The 15712-nt window shown below is 36.9% G+C and overlaps 1 protein-coding gene across 1 annotated transcript in view; it reads right to left on the bottom strand.

Moving 5' to 3' along the window:
- Positions 1 to 15712, bottom strand: part of LOC114464882 (anoctamin-9) — a 33428-nt gene that overhangs the window by 7163 nt on the left and 10553 nt on the right. The window contains 11 exon segments of the mRNA XM_028449522.1: positions 1838 to 1931; positions 4018 to 4134; positions 5016 to 5163; positions 5228 to 5380; positions 7218 to 7414; positions 7519 to 7616; positions 7700 to 7757; positions 11320 to 11428; positions 12713 to 12715; positions 14467 to 14503; positions 14586 to 14750. Coding sequence (XP_028305323.1) covers positions 1838 to 1931; positions 4018 to 4134; positions 5016 to 5163; positions 5228 to 5380; positions 7218 to 7414; positions 7519 to 7616; positions 7700 to 7757; positions 11320 to 11428; positions 12713 to 12715; positions 14467 to 14503; positions 14586 to 14750 — 1179 coding nt within the window.

Raw genomic sequence — 15712 nt, 5'->3', positions numbered from 1 at the left:
CCGACCTTTGTTAACATATGGGCTAAAACTCATATCTCAAAGTAGAATATCGATATATCGTGCAGCTCTAATTCCTACATTATAATACCTAATACCTAATATAATACCTAAATGAAACCATGGGTATATGAAGCACATTTGTTTATTTAATATATTTACAGTTCATATACAAGTCAACACGTTGCATATTTACTGTTAATTTCACATTGCTTGTCTTTAAGTTATTATTTTCATTACATATTTTCTTCTAATTTTTCATGCTCTCTCATGTGGTTCTTTGGTGTTCACTAACAACTTATTAGACACATGTTGCAGACTTTACATCCTCTAACACTTTTTTGAAAGGAGTGTATATTTGTGGCGCTTGTGATTGGTTGATTTTTCACGCCGACTTGCTTCATTTCTTCCCCCGTGGGAGATGCTAAAATCTAACGAGTCTACTAATCTAACAGAACCCATCCTGCTGCTCTTAACTCTGTCACATTTTACAAGGTATTTACACGACTTCTTGGTTTTAACGTCTTCTTACATCCATCCATCTCTCTTCTTGGTTGTTTCCGGATGTCATGTACTGAGTTCACATCGTACTGAGATTGTATATGCGCATGCACGCACATGCGCACTACTGAAAAATGATTATGGATTATGTTAGGGTTAGGGTTATAAACTCAGTACGAATGTAAACTCAGTACGTGACACCGGGTTTGTTCATGTTGTCGGCACTGATCTAATCTAATCTAATCTAATCTAATCTAATCTAATCTAATCTAATCTAATCTAATCTAATCTAATCTAATCTAATCCCAGGGGGAATTTACTTGCGTTACCGACACTCAAGAAATATTACAAATAAAAAGAATAAACATTAAAGAAAGAAAGAAAGAAAGAAAGAAAGATAGATAGATAGATAGATAGATAGATAGATAGATAGATAGATAGATAGATAGATAGATAGATAGATAGATAGATAGATAGATAGATAGATAGATAGAAAGAAAGAAAGATAGAAAGAAAGAAAGAGAGATAGAAAGAGAGAGAGAAAGAACATAGTCAATGTGATGTAATGTAATCTAATCTAATCTCACACTTCCCCTCAGGGCACCTCAGGTGTCAGTTCTCATGAAGCTGGTGAAAGCGTTCAGTTTAGAGAGGCAGAGGAATGTTTTTATTAATTTATCTTTGAATTATTACTACATTATAATAGGAGATATTTACAGGATAATACTAATACAGGACAATGGCAGGTAAAATACAGGAGTTTCCCGGCCTAAACGGGAGACTTGACAGGTAGGGTGAGGATACATAGTTTGGCTAACGTTGCTTTAAAGATGTCACCCTTTGTGTGAACGTGGTTTATTGTGTGTTTAAAAATGATTGCAGTGTGAAACCCATTGTCTTTCAGTCTAACTTCCAAATCCATCCAGCAGAAAAAAATAGCACTGTTGCTGTGTGACGTCACCTCATTAGCTGCGTTTCTGTCTGGTCACATTCCTCTGCTTGCTAACGTTGATCTACGTAAGTATCTGCCTTTAACGGTATTTATCTTTACAGATCTGTTGTCAGAGGATCAAAGTCCTTCTTCTTCTTCACTGTGAGCTATCACTTCTCAAATTTAACCATTTCCTGTTTGTGATTTCTGTCGAGTTAACCTGAAACCTGCCTTTGACTTGTTAATGAAGCAGTTTATAAACTGGCTGCCAGAACAGAACCAGCGCCTAAATAGTTACTGTCTTTGTTTACCATAATATTGGGCTAGTTCCAATCCAAACAGACAAACTTGGAAAGGATTAAAGGCGTTAAAATATGTGTGCTTTGTTATCGGGACATGGGAACTTACCTCAAAGAGAATGACAAAAGCAAAGCGCACAGCTAAGATTAGCCAGAATTGTGGTTTGAAAGTGTAGTCCTCATTGCTTCTGTAGTCCTTATAACTGTGGAGAGAAGAAAATACCTGAGCTTTATTTATCAAGTGGCTCTTAATGTAACAACAGTGTGTTGTTAAAAAAAACGCTACAGTAATCACTGCTGATGAATGTGAAGCCTACGCACTAACAAGTGGCTACTATTGTGTTCTGCACACATTATTACAGTAGTAACACTAAAGTAACATTTATTATTGTATTATAATAAGGTTTTATCAAATACAAGCACAGCTTTGTGTTTATATTTAATTTGGGATAATATTTGCTGATATTTTGAGTTATTATTATTATTATTTTAACAACAACAATGGGAAAACTATAATTAAGAGAATGTTTGGTACATCTTGCAATGGTTAAAATCTGTGTATCATTCGTTTTTCATTATGTAACAAAAACATGAAAAAAAAAAACATTATTCATCATTATTTGATATTTGTTTCCAAAACCAAAATGAAAAAACAAAAAACAGCTTGTTTTTCAAATTCAAGCTCTTTTGCTTCGATACAGAAAACAAAAAACGAACACCGTTATTCGTTTTCTCCGTTTTTGTTTATTTTATTTTTTAGTTATTTATTCAGTTCATTTCCGACATGGTTGCAATCACAGAAATTCACTTTGACATTCAGAGCAAAATCACATCATGGTTTTTTTTTTTTTTTTTGTCTTTTTGTATGCCGGAAAGGGCGACTTTCCTGGTCAAACATTCTTATCTTCTTCATACCACAATTTCATCTTTTCATTCATGTTTTTTTTTTCTTTCCTTTTTTATGTGATGCGTTCTCGTCTGCAGTCATTGTTCCTGTTATTACTCCTCCTCACTCTTCTTGTTATCCGTATCCCCTCGGGCATTCTTTTCCAGTCGTTGTTTACGTTCCTCCAACTCTCCAAACGAAAAGTTCTTCTTCTTTCAAAGCACCTTAATATCCTCGGAAAGTCGTCTCGATGGCGCTCAATGACCAGTTGATGAGTTCCATGTCTTCGCTGTGTTGTTCGATGAAGAGTTGACTTGGGACCTGTATGCGTGTAGGAATATCCTCCATGTCTTCTCCTTAAATCTTGTCAGATTTACGGATTGTTTTTTTCGTTTTTTCATTTTGGTTTTGGAAGCAAATATCAAATAATGAATGTTTTTTTTCATTTTTCATGTTTTTGTTACATAATGAAAAACGAATGAACGAATGATACACTGATTAAATCCATGTTTTACAGATGTGTTGTAGTGAAACAAGCCAAAAGTTTGCCTTCATTAAAAACCTTTAGACTTTGCTTTTATTTAATGCAGAATGTACCAACATTTACTTTTGGGTACATTGATGTATTTAGATGAAAGCTGAATAAAAGTTACAGGGAAAGGCCTTGGTTTTTAGTTTAGCAAAGAGTCAGACTTTTGGTGCAAAAACCATCAGTTTTAAGCATGAAAAACACAAATAAATAATAATTATACAGTAGTGAAACCTTACTTCTCATTTTAACATCATGTTTAAACTAAAACAATTATCTATTTTTTTGTACAATTTATATCTAGTTTTCAAACTTTTAAACTGAGGAGTATGTTTAGAAAAAAAAAATATTGACATTATTCAATGAAGATAAAATAGTTCCCTCCAGTGGTTTCTGATGGCCAATCAATCATCTCAAGTGTTTCTAATCTAGTTGTGTTTGTTGTTTTTTGTTTGTGTGTGAAATAATAATATTAATCCATGGACATGTCTTATATCAGTTCATTAAACTAATAGATGCTCAATAACATCTCACTGTTTAAAACACTCCATTTGTCAGTTTTTAGAAAAGTACACAATAAAGATCACTGATATGTAATATGATGCAAAGATGCACAAACTGGTAAAAAAAAAAAAGGTACAGTAACGTAGCACATCAACACTGCAATGGTTAGTTTTGTATTAAATTACTGGAAAGTCCACCTGTACTTTAAGCCATATGTTGTTCTTCTGTCCTAGATAACGGCTAATCCTCAATCCTGTCACAAGTTCTGGGGAAATGCATTAAAATGGGTCTCTTCCTTCCTATATCTTTGTGTACCATTGTATTCCCAAACAAAAAAGAGTCATTAAAAAAAGAGCAACAGAGCACAAACCTGCAGTAAGTGACATTAAGACCATGAGCTGTGATCGTTTGGTTTGGTGAAAAGATGTTGTTCCTGTCACCGATGCGTGCGATGGACAGCGTGTTGTTGATGTAGCCAATCATGCAGCTGAAACAGAAAACCAGTTACTGGGGCTGAAGGTGGAGCACATTTGAATTTGAACAAATGCAACAACAATATTTGTATTTCCAAAAGAAAATGCAAGTGAGGATGCAGGTGCTGGCCCACGTCACACTGCATTAGCATTAGCATTAGCATTAGCAAAGCTATCATTAACATTAGCTAGAATTAGCTAGTATTAGCATTAGCTAGCGCTAGCGCTAGCGCTAGTGCTAGCATGAGCATGAGCATGAGCATGAGCATGAGCATGAGCATTAGCATTAGCTAGCATTAACATAAACATTAGCTAGCATTAGCATAGCATAGCATAGCATAGCATAGCATAGCATAGCATAGCATAGCATAGCATAGCATTAGAATTAGTAGAGCATTAGACTAGCATTAGAATTAGCATTAGCTAGCATTAGCCTAGCAATAGCATTAGCTAGCATTAGCCTAGCAATAGCATTAACCTAGCATTAACATCAGGATAGCGTTAGCTTTTACCGAGCAATAGCATTATCCGAGCATTGACATTATCTAGCATTAGCTAAGCATTACCCTAGTAATAGCTGAGCATTAGCAATAAGGCTGAAAAAGGTAGAAATGTGTTGAAGGTAGTAGCTAAACATGTTAAAGGTCAAATCAGCTGAAGAACGGCTGGGGATGAAAGGGTTAAAAGTTGAAAAAGCTGAAATTTTAAATAGAAATGAATGGGAAAAAAAAAATTCAATAAGTCAAAAAGTTGAAAAGTACAAGCATAAATCTTGGCAACTTTCTGAATTTTTTGACAGATTATTAGTCAAAATCATACAAACAGTGTAGGAGGAGTTAACGCAGACAGAAGAAAAAACGGATTAAACAATAACTGATGATAAATAAATGCTCACTCAACATCTGTCGCGTTGCCGTTGGCACACGGGCCGTAGCGGTATCGGTAAACCAGGCGAGGGATGAAGTCTGAGGACACGCCGATGACCAGCCCGTTGGTGATGACGGCCAGGACGCCGATGGCCTCCAATATATCGATCCAAACACCTGAGGAAGAGCTGAGAGACGTGAGAAGGCACAAAACCCACAGAGATCAGACGTCTTTACTCACCAATGTCGTTGGTTTTCTTAGGAACCATCCTGCGCTCCAGCGTCACCATCTTTATCGCATCCAAACGGATCTCAATGATATTATTAATGAGAGCGAGGAGTGGAGCGAGTGGAAACGCAGCCACAAAGATAGTGGTGAAGCTGAACTGGATCACTGAGAAACACAACCAAGTCAAAGAAGACTTTACAATTTATTATTATTTGTTTTTGTGAGAAATTCTAAACACTTTGTTTCAAATATTCACGTACCAAAGTTTGTACATACCAGGGATGGGGTCCATTACACTTTTCAGTTACAATTACGAATTCAATTACCCATGTTCAATTACAATTAAATAACAATTACAGTGACCTGCATTTTTTCCAAATACAATTAGACTACAATTCTTTTTCATCCTCATTAAGTCAATTACGATTACGTTCTCAATTACTAAAGTTCAATTACAAATAATAACAATTGAAATAAATATAATAAACGTAATAAAAGTTATCATTTGATGATAACGCCAATATCTATCATCTAATTTATTTCCTGTCTATTGGTTAACTTATTAGGCTTCCTAATCAATGAAAATATAGGTTTTAATATTTTCTAAAATGGTAAAAAGTGGGAAAGCTTGATATAAAAACATATTTTAATAATAATTAACTACGTGTAGAACTATACATAGTTATAATCATCACATGGTTCCCGAGTTTTGGGTAAAATTGTGATTGACAATTTTTATACAATTATTACAATTACAATTACAAAGTCAATTGTCTGAATTCAATTACAATTTAATTACGAGTACGACAGCAACAGATTTGAAAAATTACAATTGTGATTACAGTTATAGTTGACCCCAACCCTGGTGCATACGCATTAATGAAATATTGATCCTGATCAATTGATAATTGTTGTTTGTTATTAAATTTAATTTAAAAATCCTTTCTTCTTTGAGATGGTTTGATTTAAATCCCAATCATAATAATTTATTTATTTGTTTTGTGTAATGAAGTGTGAGTACATTTCAGTTTATGTGGGTCTGAGTCCTAGGTGTCCAAAGTGTAGTACGGGTTCCCCTAGTGATACGCAAATTGTCATTAGGGGGTACATGAATAAAAAATAAAAAATTAGAAACTACAATATAAATCCAATATAAAGCCTCCATGCAGTGCCACAAATTACACATTAGCAAATTCAAGACTACCCACGGTTACAGATTATTATTATTATTTTTTAATTATTATTATGTGTTCCTCAACAGGATCGGTCAAATTCAGAGACACATTTCACGGTAGGGCTACAATGTATGTGACATTACATCAGTGGTTCCCAACTTTTTTGGGTCGTGGCCCCATTTTAAAATCACAAATTTTATAGCGTCTGCAGAGATTTTTTTCTTTCTTTCTAGAATTAGCTTTTGATAATGTTTGTTGTTGTCAGGATTAGTGCATAAAGGTACAAGATGTGCCAGCGCAGATATTTACAGTATATACTGCATTTTATTCAAACTAGATTTATATATATGTATAGAATACAGTTGTTGTTAAAATGTTTTGTGTGTGTGCTGTTATAATTCGAAAAACAACAATTAAAACATTTTTAAAAATACATTTTGAATTCCAAGCGACCCCACATGGGCTCACGACGCCAATGTTGAAAAACACTGCATTAGTACATTCTTTAAGTGTACAGCAGTAAGAGGGTACATGGCTTCAGGTTAAAGGTTTTTAAGTAGAGTAAGAGTAAAAAAAATAAGTAAATAAATAAATAAATAAAAAAATTACATTAAAATAAAATTAAAAATTAAAAATTAAAAATTTAAAAAAATTAAAAATTAAAAATTAAAAAAAATTAAAAATAAAATAAAATAAAATAAAATAAAATAAAATAAAATAAAATAAAATAGATATGTGAATTTAAGTGTTATTGTAGAAAACACTGAGACAGTTTAAATAGGTATAAGTAAAGGGTTGATATGTGGTAAAGGTTTGCATTGTCATACCCATCTCCAAGAACTCATTGAAAAGACTGAAGGAGTCGACGTCATTGAGTCGGTAATTACTGTCCCAGTTTCGGAGTTTACAGTTGTCGCACAGCTCGGCTCCTTCTTTGGCATCTGACTCATCCTTCAGATAGCAGTGGGCACATCTCCTCTGAAGCTTCTGGGTTCGCCTCCTTTTCCAAAACCTGCAGAACCAGCTGGAACACATATTTGATCCATTTAGAGCCTGGAGTGCACATGCATGTTGGTGCATGTTGGTGCATGTTGGTGCGCAATCTTTTTCATTTAAATGTGTACTCACGGGCCAGTGAACTCAAAGACATTGCTGATGGTTTGCTTTAGCACCATTATGATGGTCATTTGGATAAACAAATCTGTGAGACAGCCACTGGGGTGACACTGCATTAATCAGAGTGAAGTGTCAATTTTACTTTATAATTGTTATAGTAAATCAAACTGGTTAAAAATCACTGTTTGTTCACCTCCTCAAGCCTCCATTTTCCAGCAATGCGTACGTAATCACCAGGATGGCCATTTATTCTGTTGGATACATCACAAAACCAGGATTACTTCAACGGAAAGAGGATCTGACAGTTCATGAGACCGGTCGAAAAGTAAAGATATTACGGTAACACTTTATAATAACTATCCGTTATAAGTCGTTAATAGATCATTAATAAACTGTCAGTTAATGAGTTATAAATTGCTTGAATATTTACAAACAGTTTGTTAAGGATTTATAACTCTGCCTCATAGATGGCCAATAGATAACTTAAAAGCTGTTAGTTAACAATTTATAAATGACATGTTAACTGTATGTTAATGATTTATAACTATTAAGGTGCTTTCACACCGAACGGGACTGAAGTGACTGAAACAACGCGATTACATTAAAATCAATGTAAATGACGCAACCTCAAGTTATCTCCCCTAAAGCGACGTGACACGTGTAAGTGGAAAAATGTGAACTTTTTAAGCGACTTAAAGCGACAAATCCCTCGTCCTTCACTGTCTGTAGAGCAGAGGCTGCAGCCCCTCCCTGGAGGTGCCCAATCCTATCAACTCATCAACAAGTTCTGCAGAAGCCTGATAACGATTCTGATCATTTGAATCAGGTGTGTTGGAAGAGGGAAACATCTAAAACATGCTGGATAGTGGCCCTCGAGGACCAGGATTGGGGACCCCTGCTGTATGACTTCCTCAATTTATCGGGGCAAAATTAAAGCAATTAACTTCTGGAAAAGTAACTACTGATCATAACACATTCTGAGTTAACGCATCCTTTAATATCTCTGTAAGTTGATGATTTAAACTGTAAAAGCAGAGTAAGAAGGAAAAGAAGTGATCAAACCTCTCTCTCTTTCCCTCTACCCTGTCACTGGCTCACACACACACACCCACACATACACACACACACACACTCACGAGTCAATCGAGTCACTGGAGCGATGAAGTGATGGAGTGATCATAAAGCACCGGTATGTGCAAACGACACATCAGGGGCGATGGAAGCTACTGCAGCGCTGCCGTCGCGCTCGGTTTGAACGCACCTTTAGAGTTGAGCCGGACACTTGGCTGAAACGAGTATTCTGTACGGATAAAGCACTTTTGCAAAAGCCCCAGTATGATACGAGTAATACGAGTCAATATCTGTGCTCAGATTGAATGAACATAATCATTGGATAGCTGACTGTGTCTGTGTCCTGTGTCAGTCACTGCGCTCCACCCCTACTGTGTCCCGCTCTGCATGCTCACTCACTGACAACTCTGTCTCTGCTCAGTCACTCGGGTTTGCGGGTCTTTTCTGTTAACATTGAGGGTTTCTTCCGCTTCAGGTTTGTTTTTACTTCAGTTTGTACTTTAACCAGTAGAGTTCTATTAAACGTAGTGCTTGGTAGAGCTGCCTGTCGGTGATTTTTTTTTTCTTTTTTTAACTGGCAGCTGATTCTGACCTATTTGCACAATCAACAACGCAACACGATTGCAATGTGTTGTTTTTATACAAAAACAAGTGTTTCAATCGCGTGCCGATGCTAGTACAATGCAGTTCTCCAGTTGTTTTGCACCTAGCGCATGCACCTCATTTAGTATGCATACGTCACATGAAATGGGTCTTGATCTGAAGCTCAATGCTGATGCTGTCTTGCAAAATAGTTTTCTAATCAGCAATCAATATAAAAATTTCTGATCAACCCATATCAATTGCATGCTTAAAATAACATACCAGTTAACACTAGAAGTCCCACAGAGGTGTCAAATGAACTTTTTACCTATAAAACCCAGAGAGGGGTCATTCGACACAAAGGATTTGCGCTAACGCCTGTCCTCAGCTGCTTTTGTTATGTCAATGAGGCAGTAAGTGTCGCACCACAGGAGGGGCCCTGCATCCTGGGTTCAGGAAGAATTTCAGTTATATACAGTTGCATTGATATTTTAACTCTTTTTGGGTTTTTTTACATGTGTTAATGGACTATGTAAGAAACATATATTTAAAATTCTCATAAGGTGGAGGCTTTAACCCTCTATGACACAGCAACCTTTTTTCCTGATTTTGTCATTTTTTGTATAACATCTACAATTTTTCTGGTTACTTTTTTTATTTTTAAATGCCAGTTCATAAATTCTGATGCACATCAGTGTCTTGACCAGGTTGTGAAGGGATTGTGATAATAAAAAAAATATATATATAATTTTACACTATGGCCCTTATTATACAGTTTATTGTTGAGAGGCACACCCAGGTTCTTGAAGTGCTCAGTAACAATGTCCTTACTGGATTTGTCTCAGGCCCCATTTACACTACACATTAAATCTGATGTTTTTTTGCCCTCAAGTGACTCTGTTTCTTTCAATGTTTGTAGTCTGTGTTTGTTCTCCCCCAGCATCAAGCAGAATGAGTTAATAAATGGGGCATTGTGACTTTAGCTTCCAGGGCACTTCCCCCTAACATTCCAGACTTCCATTGTTAGAGTCAGGCTCTCCCCCCTGCTGATTTCTCAGGTGATTCATTTACAAATGAATAGATGCAAATTGTAGCCATCAGAGTCGTCAGTTTGGTCCTAGAGTTCATTTGACCCTGCTCTGGGACTTCTGGGGGGATATAGAAATCCCTGGGACTTCTAGTGTTAAAGCCTGCCCATTTCAAGACAACCCGACCCGACCCGACCCGACCCGACCCGACCGTGGCTCAGGTGGTAGAGGGTCGTCTTCTGATCGTTCGATCCCAGTACCTGACTATGTGTCGAAGTGTCCTTGGGCAAGACACTGAACCCTAAGTTGCTCCCAGTGGTCGACTAGTGCCTTGCATGGCAGTCCTGTCCCATTGGTGTGTGAATGTGAGAGTGATTGGGTGAATGAGCTGATATGTAAAGCGCTTTGAGACTGCTTCAGTGTGGTGATAAAGCGCTATATAAATCAAGTCCATTTACCATTTACCATTACATCCGGGTTAAATCCTGCCCACTTTCAGGTTAGGCCCTGCCCACTCCGAGTACAGATACAGATAGAGATAATTCATATGGTTAACAGATACAGATACACATAATGCCGCACTCGCTCATCCCTAATAACTATACCTTATAAATTAGTAATAGATCATGAATAAGCTAGTAGTAAACTGCTTATTAATGACTTGTAAAGTATCAGTTAAAACATTATATACACGTTATTGGGACGTTATTCTAAAGTTGCAATTATTTCTCATTTTACTAACGTATATAAAGTCATATAAGTTGGTCAAAAACTCCAGGAAACATCTGACATTTGTAATTGTTAAAGGTTTGTGTACTAAATATTAAGTTCCATGTTTTTATTGTATCGAATACTTCATTCATGCAATAAGATAAAAATCATGTGTTTTTGTCGGAAAAAAAATGATATTCCATCTGTCAGGGTTGAAGTGTACCTGTCTCCACTGTAGTTATAAATCATTAACATACAGTTAACATGTAACCTATACATTGTTAACAGCTTGTAAGTTATCTATTGGCTATCCATAAGACACTGTTATGAAGACTGTAAGCAAATATTTCATTCACGATCTATTAACTATTTATAATGGATAGTTATTATAAAGCGTTGCTGATGTTCTGCAGTTTCTCACCTGCCGAGAAGAAAAGCCACGTAGAAGAGTGAGGAGAAATATGTGAAGAACTGGAAGGTGAACATCTTGACTGTGAAACTCTTCTCTGTGGCAGCAAATGAGCGAGTTCCTCTGAGAAACACAGAGAAAGTCAGTGGTTATAGTTGAAATACAATGAAATACAACTAAGGAGGTAAAGTTGCCTCAATAGGTTGAAAAAAGGACTTCATTTCCTTTAATTTACATACACACAGTCAACTTCCACTTTAAACTTTTTTATGAAGCAAAGATGTAAACCAGTGGTTCCCAAACCCTCCACAGTCCCGTACCCCTTTTAACCTGAACCCATGTACCCCCCACTCCTGCACAATTAATTAATTAATTAATATTTGTGCTTGAATTACAGTTAGTTGCCATTTACTTGCTAAAAAAAATGAAATGAAATGAATTGTATTTCATGCCATTTTATAGTTAAAAAGGAGAAATTTGTAATTGTTGATTGCGTGATGTATCGTATTGTTTAGTATTGGGATATATTGTATCGTGATATGCAAATCGTGAATCATCATCGAGATTCATGGCTATGTACAGCCCTAGAGCCAGCCCAACTTAACTCAAAAGTTTGGAACCATCTCATAAATATCCAAGTAGAATTTGAAAGATTAACACAGAATCAAAATCGAATCATGATTAATCGATTCAAAACCTTAATAATCGAAATCTAATCGATTGAGGAAATTGGCCATGATACCCAGCTCTAGTGAATAGTATGAATAGTATGTGTCTGTAGACAGACAGTGACGACCAGGGGAAGTGACGTGTGGAGAAACTCGTCACCGATTGGAATCACTCAAAGTTAATTAAAAAGTTCACATTTTTCAACTTTGAGCGACTTCCAGTGACTCAGGACGCACAACAAAGTCGCTGGAATTGTGCGAGTCACGCCACTTGAAGGGAGGTCGCTTGATTTTGGGTCATTTACATTGATTTTAGAAAGTAATCTAGTCGCCAGAGATGCTGAAGTCGCGTTCGGTGTGAACACACCTTTACAGAGGCCGATGTGTAATTTATGGCAATGCATGGAGGCTTCTGACTGCTGGTTGAATTATTTTCTAGTTTCCAGTGTTGTCAAGCTGTTCACGTACCCTCTATGACAATTTGCGTACCCCTGGCCCTGGGGGTACCCGTACCTCACTTTGGGAACCAAGGATGTAGGCTATACACTCAGACAATTACTCTTTACCATAATAACATGAATAGATTTTTATTTTAAAGCTGCTGCAGATAATAGAGATAAAGATACAGTGTAGGACGGGCCTCAGATCAATAAACCAAAGATCATTTACTCAAAAACAACAAAAAAAGGTAGGAAGTTTGGAATGACGCTCAAGTTTGTTTTGATCTCCATCTAAACTCTCTCTTATTGACAGTCTGAAGTTTGGTGCATTGCATTGTGGGATATAGAATAGATGGATGCATAGAAGCGTTTTTCCTTCATTCTTACTGTGATTTCTGACAAATAAACATCTGCCATTGTGGCAATTTCAACCTTTTACATCTATTTTTAAGCAAATAATATTTGGTTTATTACTTCTACTGTATGAGGCCTGCACCATGTCTATATCTGGTTAAGAAAAAACAAAAGATTGCCTCCAGCATCTTTAAAAAAAACCAAACATATAAAATTATTTCAAAAAGATCAAAGATTATTGTTCACTGTGTCTCAAACTGCTAGTTCCACTCTTCCACTGAATAGTAGTAGTAGTAGTAGTAGTAGTAGTAGTAGTAGCACCTCCAGGAATGAAGTGAGAAGAACATCACAGTTAAAACCTCAGTCGTTGTCTCTCACATGATTTTTACACCCTCTCATAAATGTTCCAGTTCCAATGTCCACTCTAACCCAAAGCCTGTTTGTAGCACATATGTTTTTTGTGCAGTGATACTAAAAGGTACAATACTTTCGTATTTTTCTTTGAGTGTTTAAATGTGGTCATCTTTGACATTTTGTAGTTGGTGAAAAATGTACAAACTAAATAAGGTGTAAATCCACATTGCTTTGTTATTCTGTGCTGATCAGAAAAGGCTTGTGATTACACATCAGCACCTGAACAACATCACCAGTTAACGAAGGAACAGTGAACACAACAGCACACAATCACCTTCACCCTATTGGTTCAGGGGTGAATGTAAGCAGTTATGCCATAGAACTGCATAGTGTCACAGTCATTAAATTGCGACCCACTTTTAGTTATATATATATATATATATATATATAGTATATATAATATATATATATATATATATATATATAGTATATATATATATATATATATATATATTCTAGTATATATATATATATATATATATATATAACATTATTATTGTTTGTTTTTCCTTATACCACTGACCCCTGACAGGTGAAAGTAAACCATATTGTTTTTAAGTTCATCAGGACACCTGTTAATGACTGGGAAATAATAGGAAGAAAGTAAATATTTCACTGAAAAAAAAATAAAAATAAAAGTTGAGGATTCATTTTCTACATTACAATAAAAGTTCCTCTGCTTAATGTTTCAAGTGTTCGTACACCCCAGGTCTGTGCTGACCTGCCACGAATTTTAAAAAATGCCTCAATTATGGGCGTGGCTTCCTCGAGTAGTAAGACACGCCCAGTCACAGTAAGCCCCGCCCCCACAGTGCTGCACAGTTCCACATGGAGCTGTCACTCAATGATCACTGAGGAAACCAGGTCCCTCCTCCGTCATTTATAGGAGGGGGCGGGGCCAACAGTGGCTGATCTATCTCAGCCAAGAGCAACGTTCTATTGTAATAGCTGAACATCAAAAAGATTAGGAAAATCTTTATGATGTTCAGTTTAAAAACATTATTCAGACTTAGGGCTGGGACATTTATTGAGATATACAGTATATATTTTTTCTCATACTCAATAAAAAACTTGAAAATATTGTTCATATCGAAAAATACAATCTGCAGAAACATGTTATGAACTAAAGGTTCGAGAACGACTGATCTCTTCCACAATCTACAACAGGTAAGAGTAAGACCAAGACCATAATCTCACTCACACATGCTGTCTACTATTAAAGGAAAAACAATCAGAATATTTTAGAGAAAATACTGGTTGATGATGAAGTTGCTCAAACGTACCTATTTCACAGAGCTTCATGGCTACAATTCTGTTCACCTGCAGAGACATGATCAGGATTTAGAGGCCATTCCACAACACGGACACAGAGAGGGACTTTTACAGATCAGGGTACCCGTACCCGGGTCATGACGGTGATGATGATGTAATGGAGGAAGGCTCCGAGCATCATTGCTCCACTGTTGGAGTGGTTGCTCAGAAACTCCCAGGATTCCATTGCTAAAAACCCTGCAGCGATGACCCTGAACACCACCAGGGCATGAGTCAGGCCAATGATCACCATTATCTGTACACACGCACAGGCACACGCACGCACGCACACACGCACAAGGACACACAAAAACAGTGGTTCAAGTCAGCCACTTCATACACTGTATAACAAAGGCTTCAACCCACACTATTCACTGCAGTTTTTAAAAGCTCATCACGTCCAACGATTCATTTTGAATATCAATGAAGTTTGAAAGCAACTATTACTCACAGGTTCAATGACTAAATTAACCCCGCCCAAAAAAGATGCATCACAAAAAAACCTCTTAAAAGAGCATAGGGCAGGATGGGTGAAAAAATAAACATAATATTTAAGTTTTTTAATGCTAATGGTTGATGAAGCGCTCACAACCAAAAGGAATGAGCCCACACACACTTCTGCCTATTGCCTTCAACAGATCCTGTGATACATTTTGTACTGCTGGGTACAATTTCCCCCAGTTCTGCAAACGTGAAGTTAAATGACGCTGGTGGCGTGTTCTCGACGCTTGAAAACCGGAAATAAAAAGAATGAGAAAAGACGTCTTGGAGACTGAAAGAAGAGAAGCACAGTGGACCAAACTACTGTTTGGTTCCACAGATGTACGCAGAGGCATGTGCACAGGTCTTGCGGTAAACAGTCACATGAACGGGTGAGTAAATAAATAACCGTGTCACAGTTGGAGTGCGGATCGGGTCGCATTTCTCGTCCGAGTCCAACCCAACAGTGAAAACCTTTCTTAAAGAAATGACATATTACGCTTGTTTTAGAGGTAAGCCACCAATTTTATTTAAGGCACACTGTGTAACTTTTGACCACTAGGGGCGCTAGACCTGTAACTTTCACATCAAGCGCCCCTAGTGGCCACAAGCGCTGCAGAGTACTGTCGCAAAAAATCAACAAACAGTCAGTCAGGCCAGCCTCCCTTGTCTTTTGATTGAGTGTGCAGACAGTTGACCTGTAACTTCGGGATAAGGATTGGCTCTCAGGGCTGGGTC

The sequence above is a fragment of the Gouania willdenowi genome, chromosome 6 (assembly GCF_900634775.1).
Source record: "Gouania willdenowi chromosome 6, fGouWil2.1, whole genome shotgun sequence".
NCBI lineage: Eukaryota > Metazoa > Chordata > Actinopteri > Blenniiformes > Gobiesocidae > Gouania > Gouania willdenowi.
Note: the sequence above shows the minus strand (reverse complement) of the source record. Positions and strands in the feature narration are given on the sequence as shown.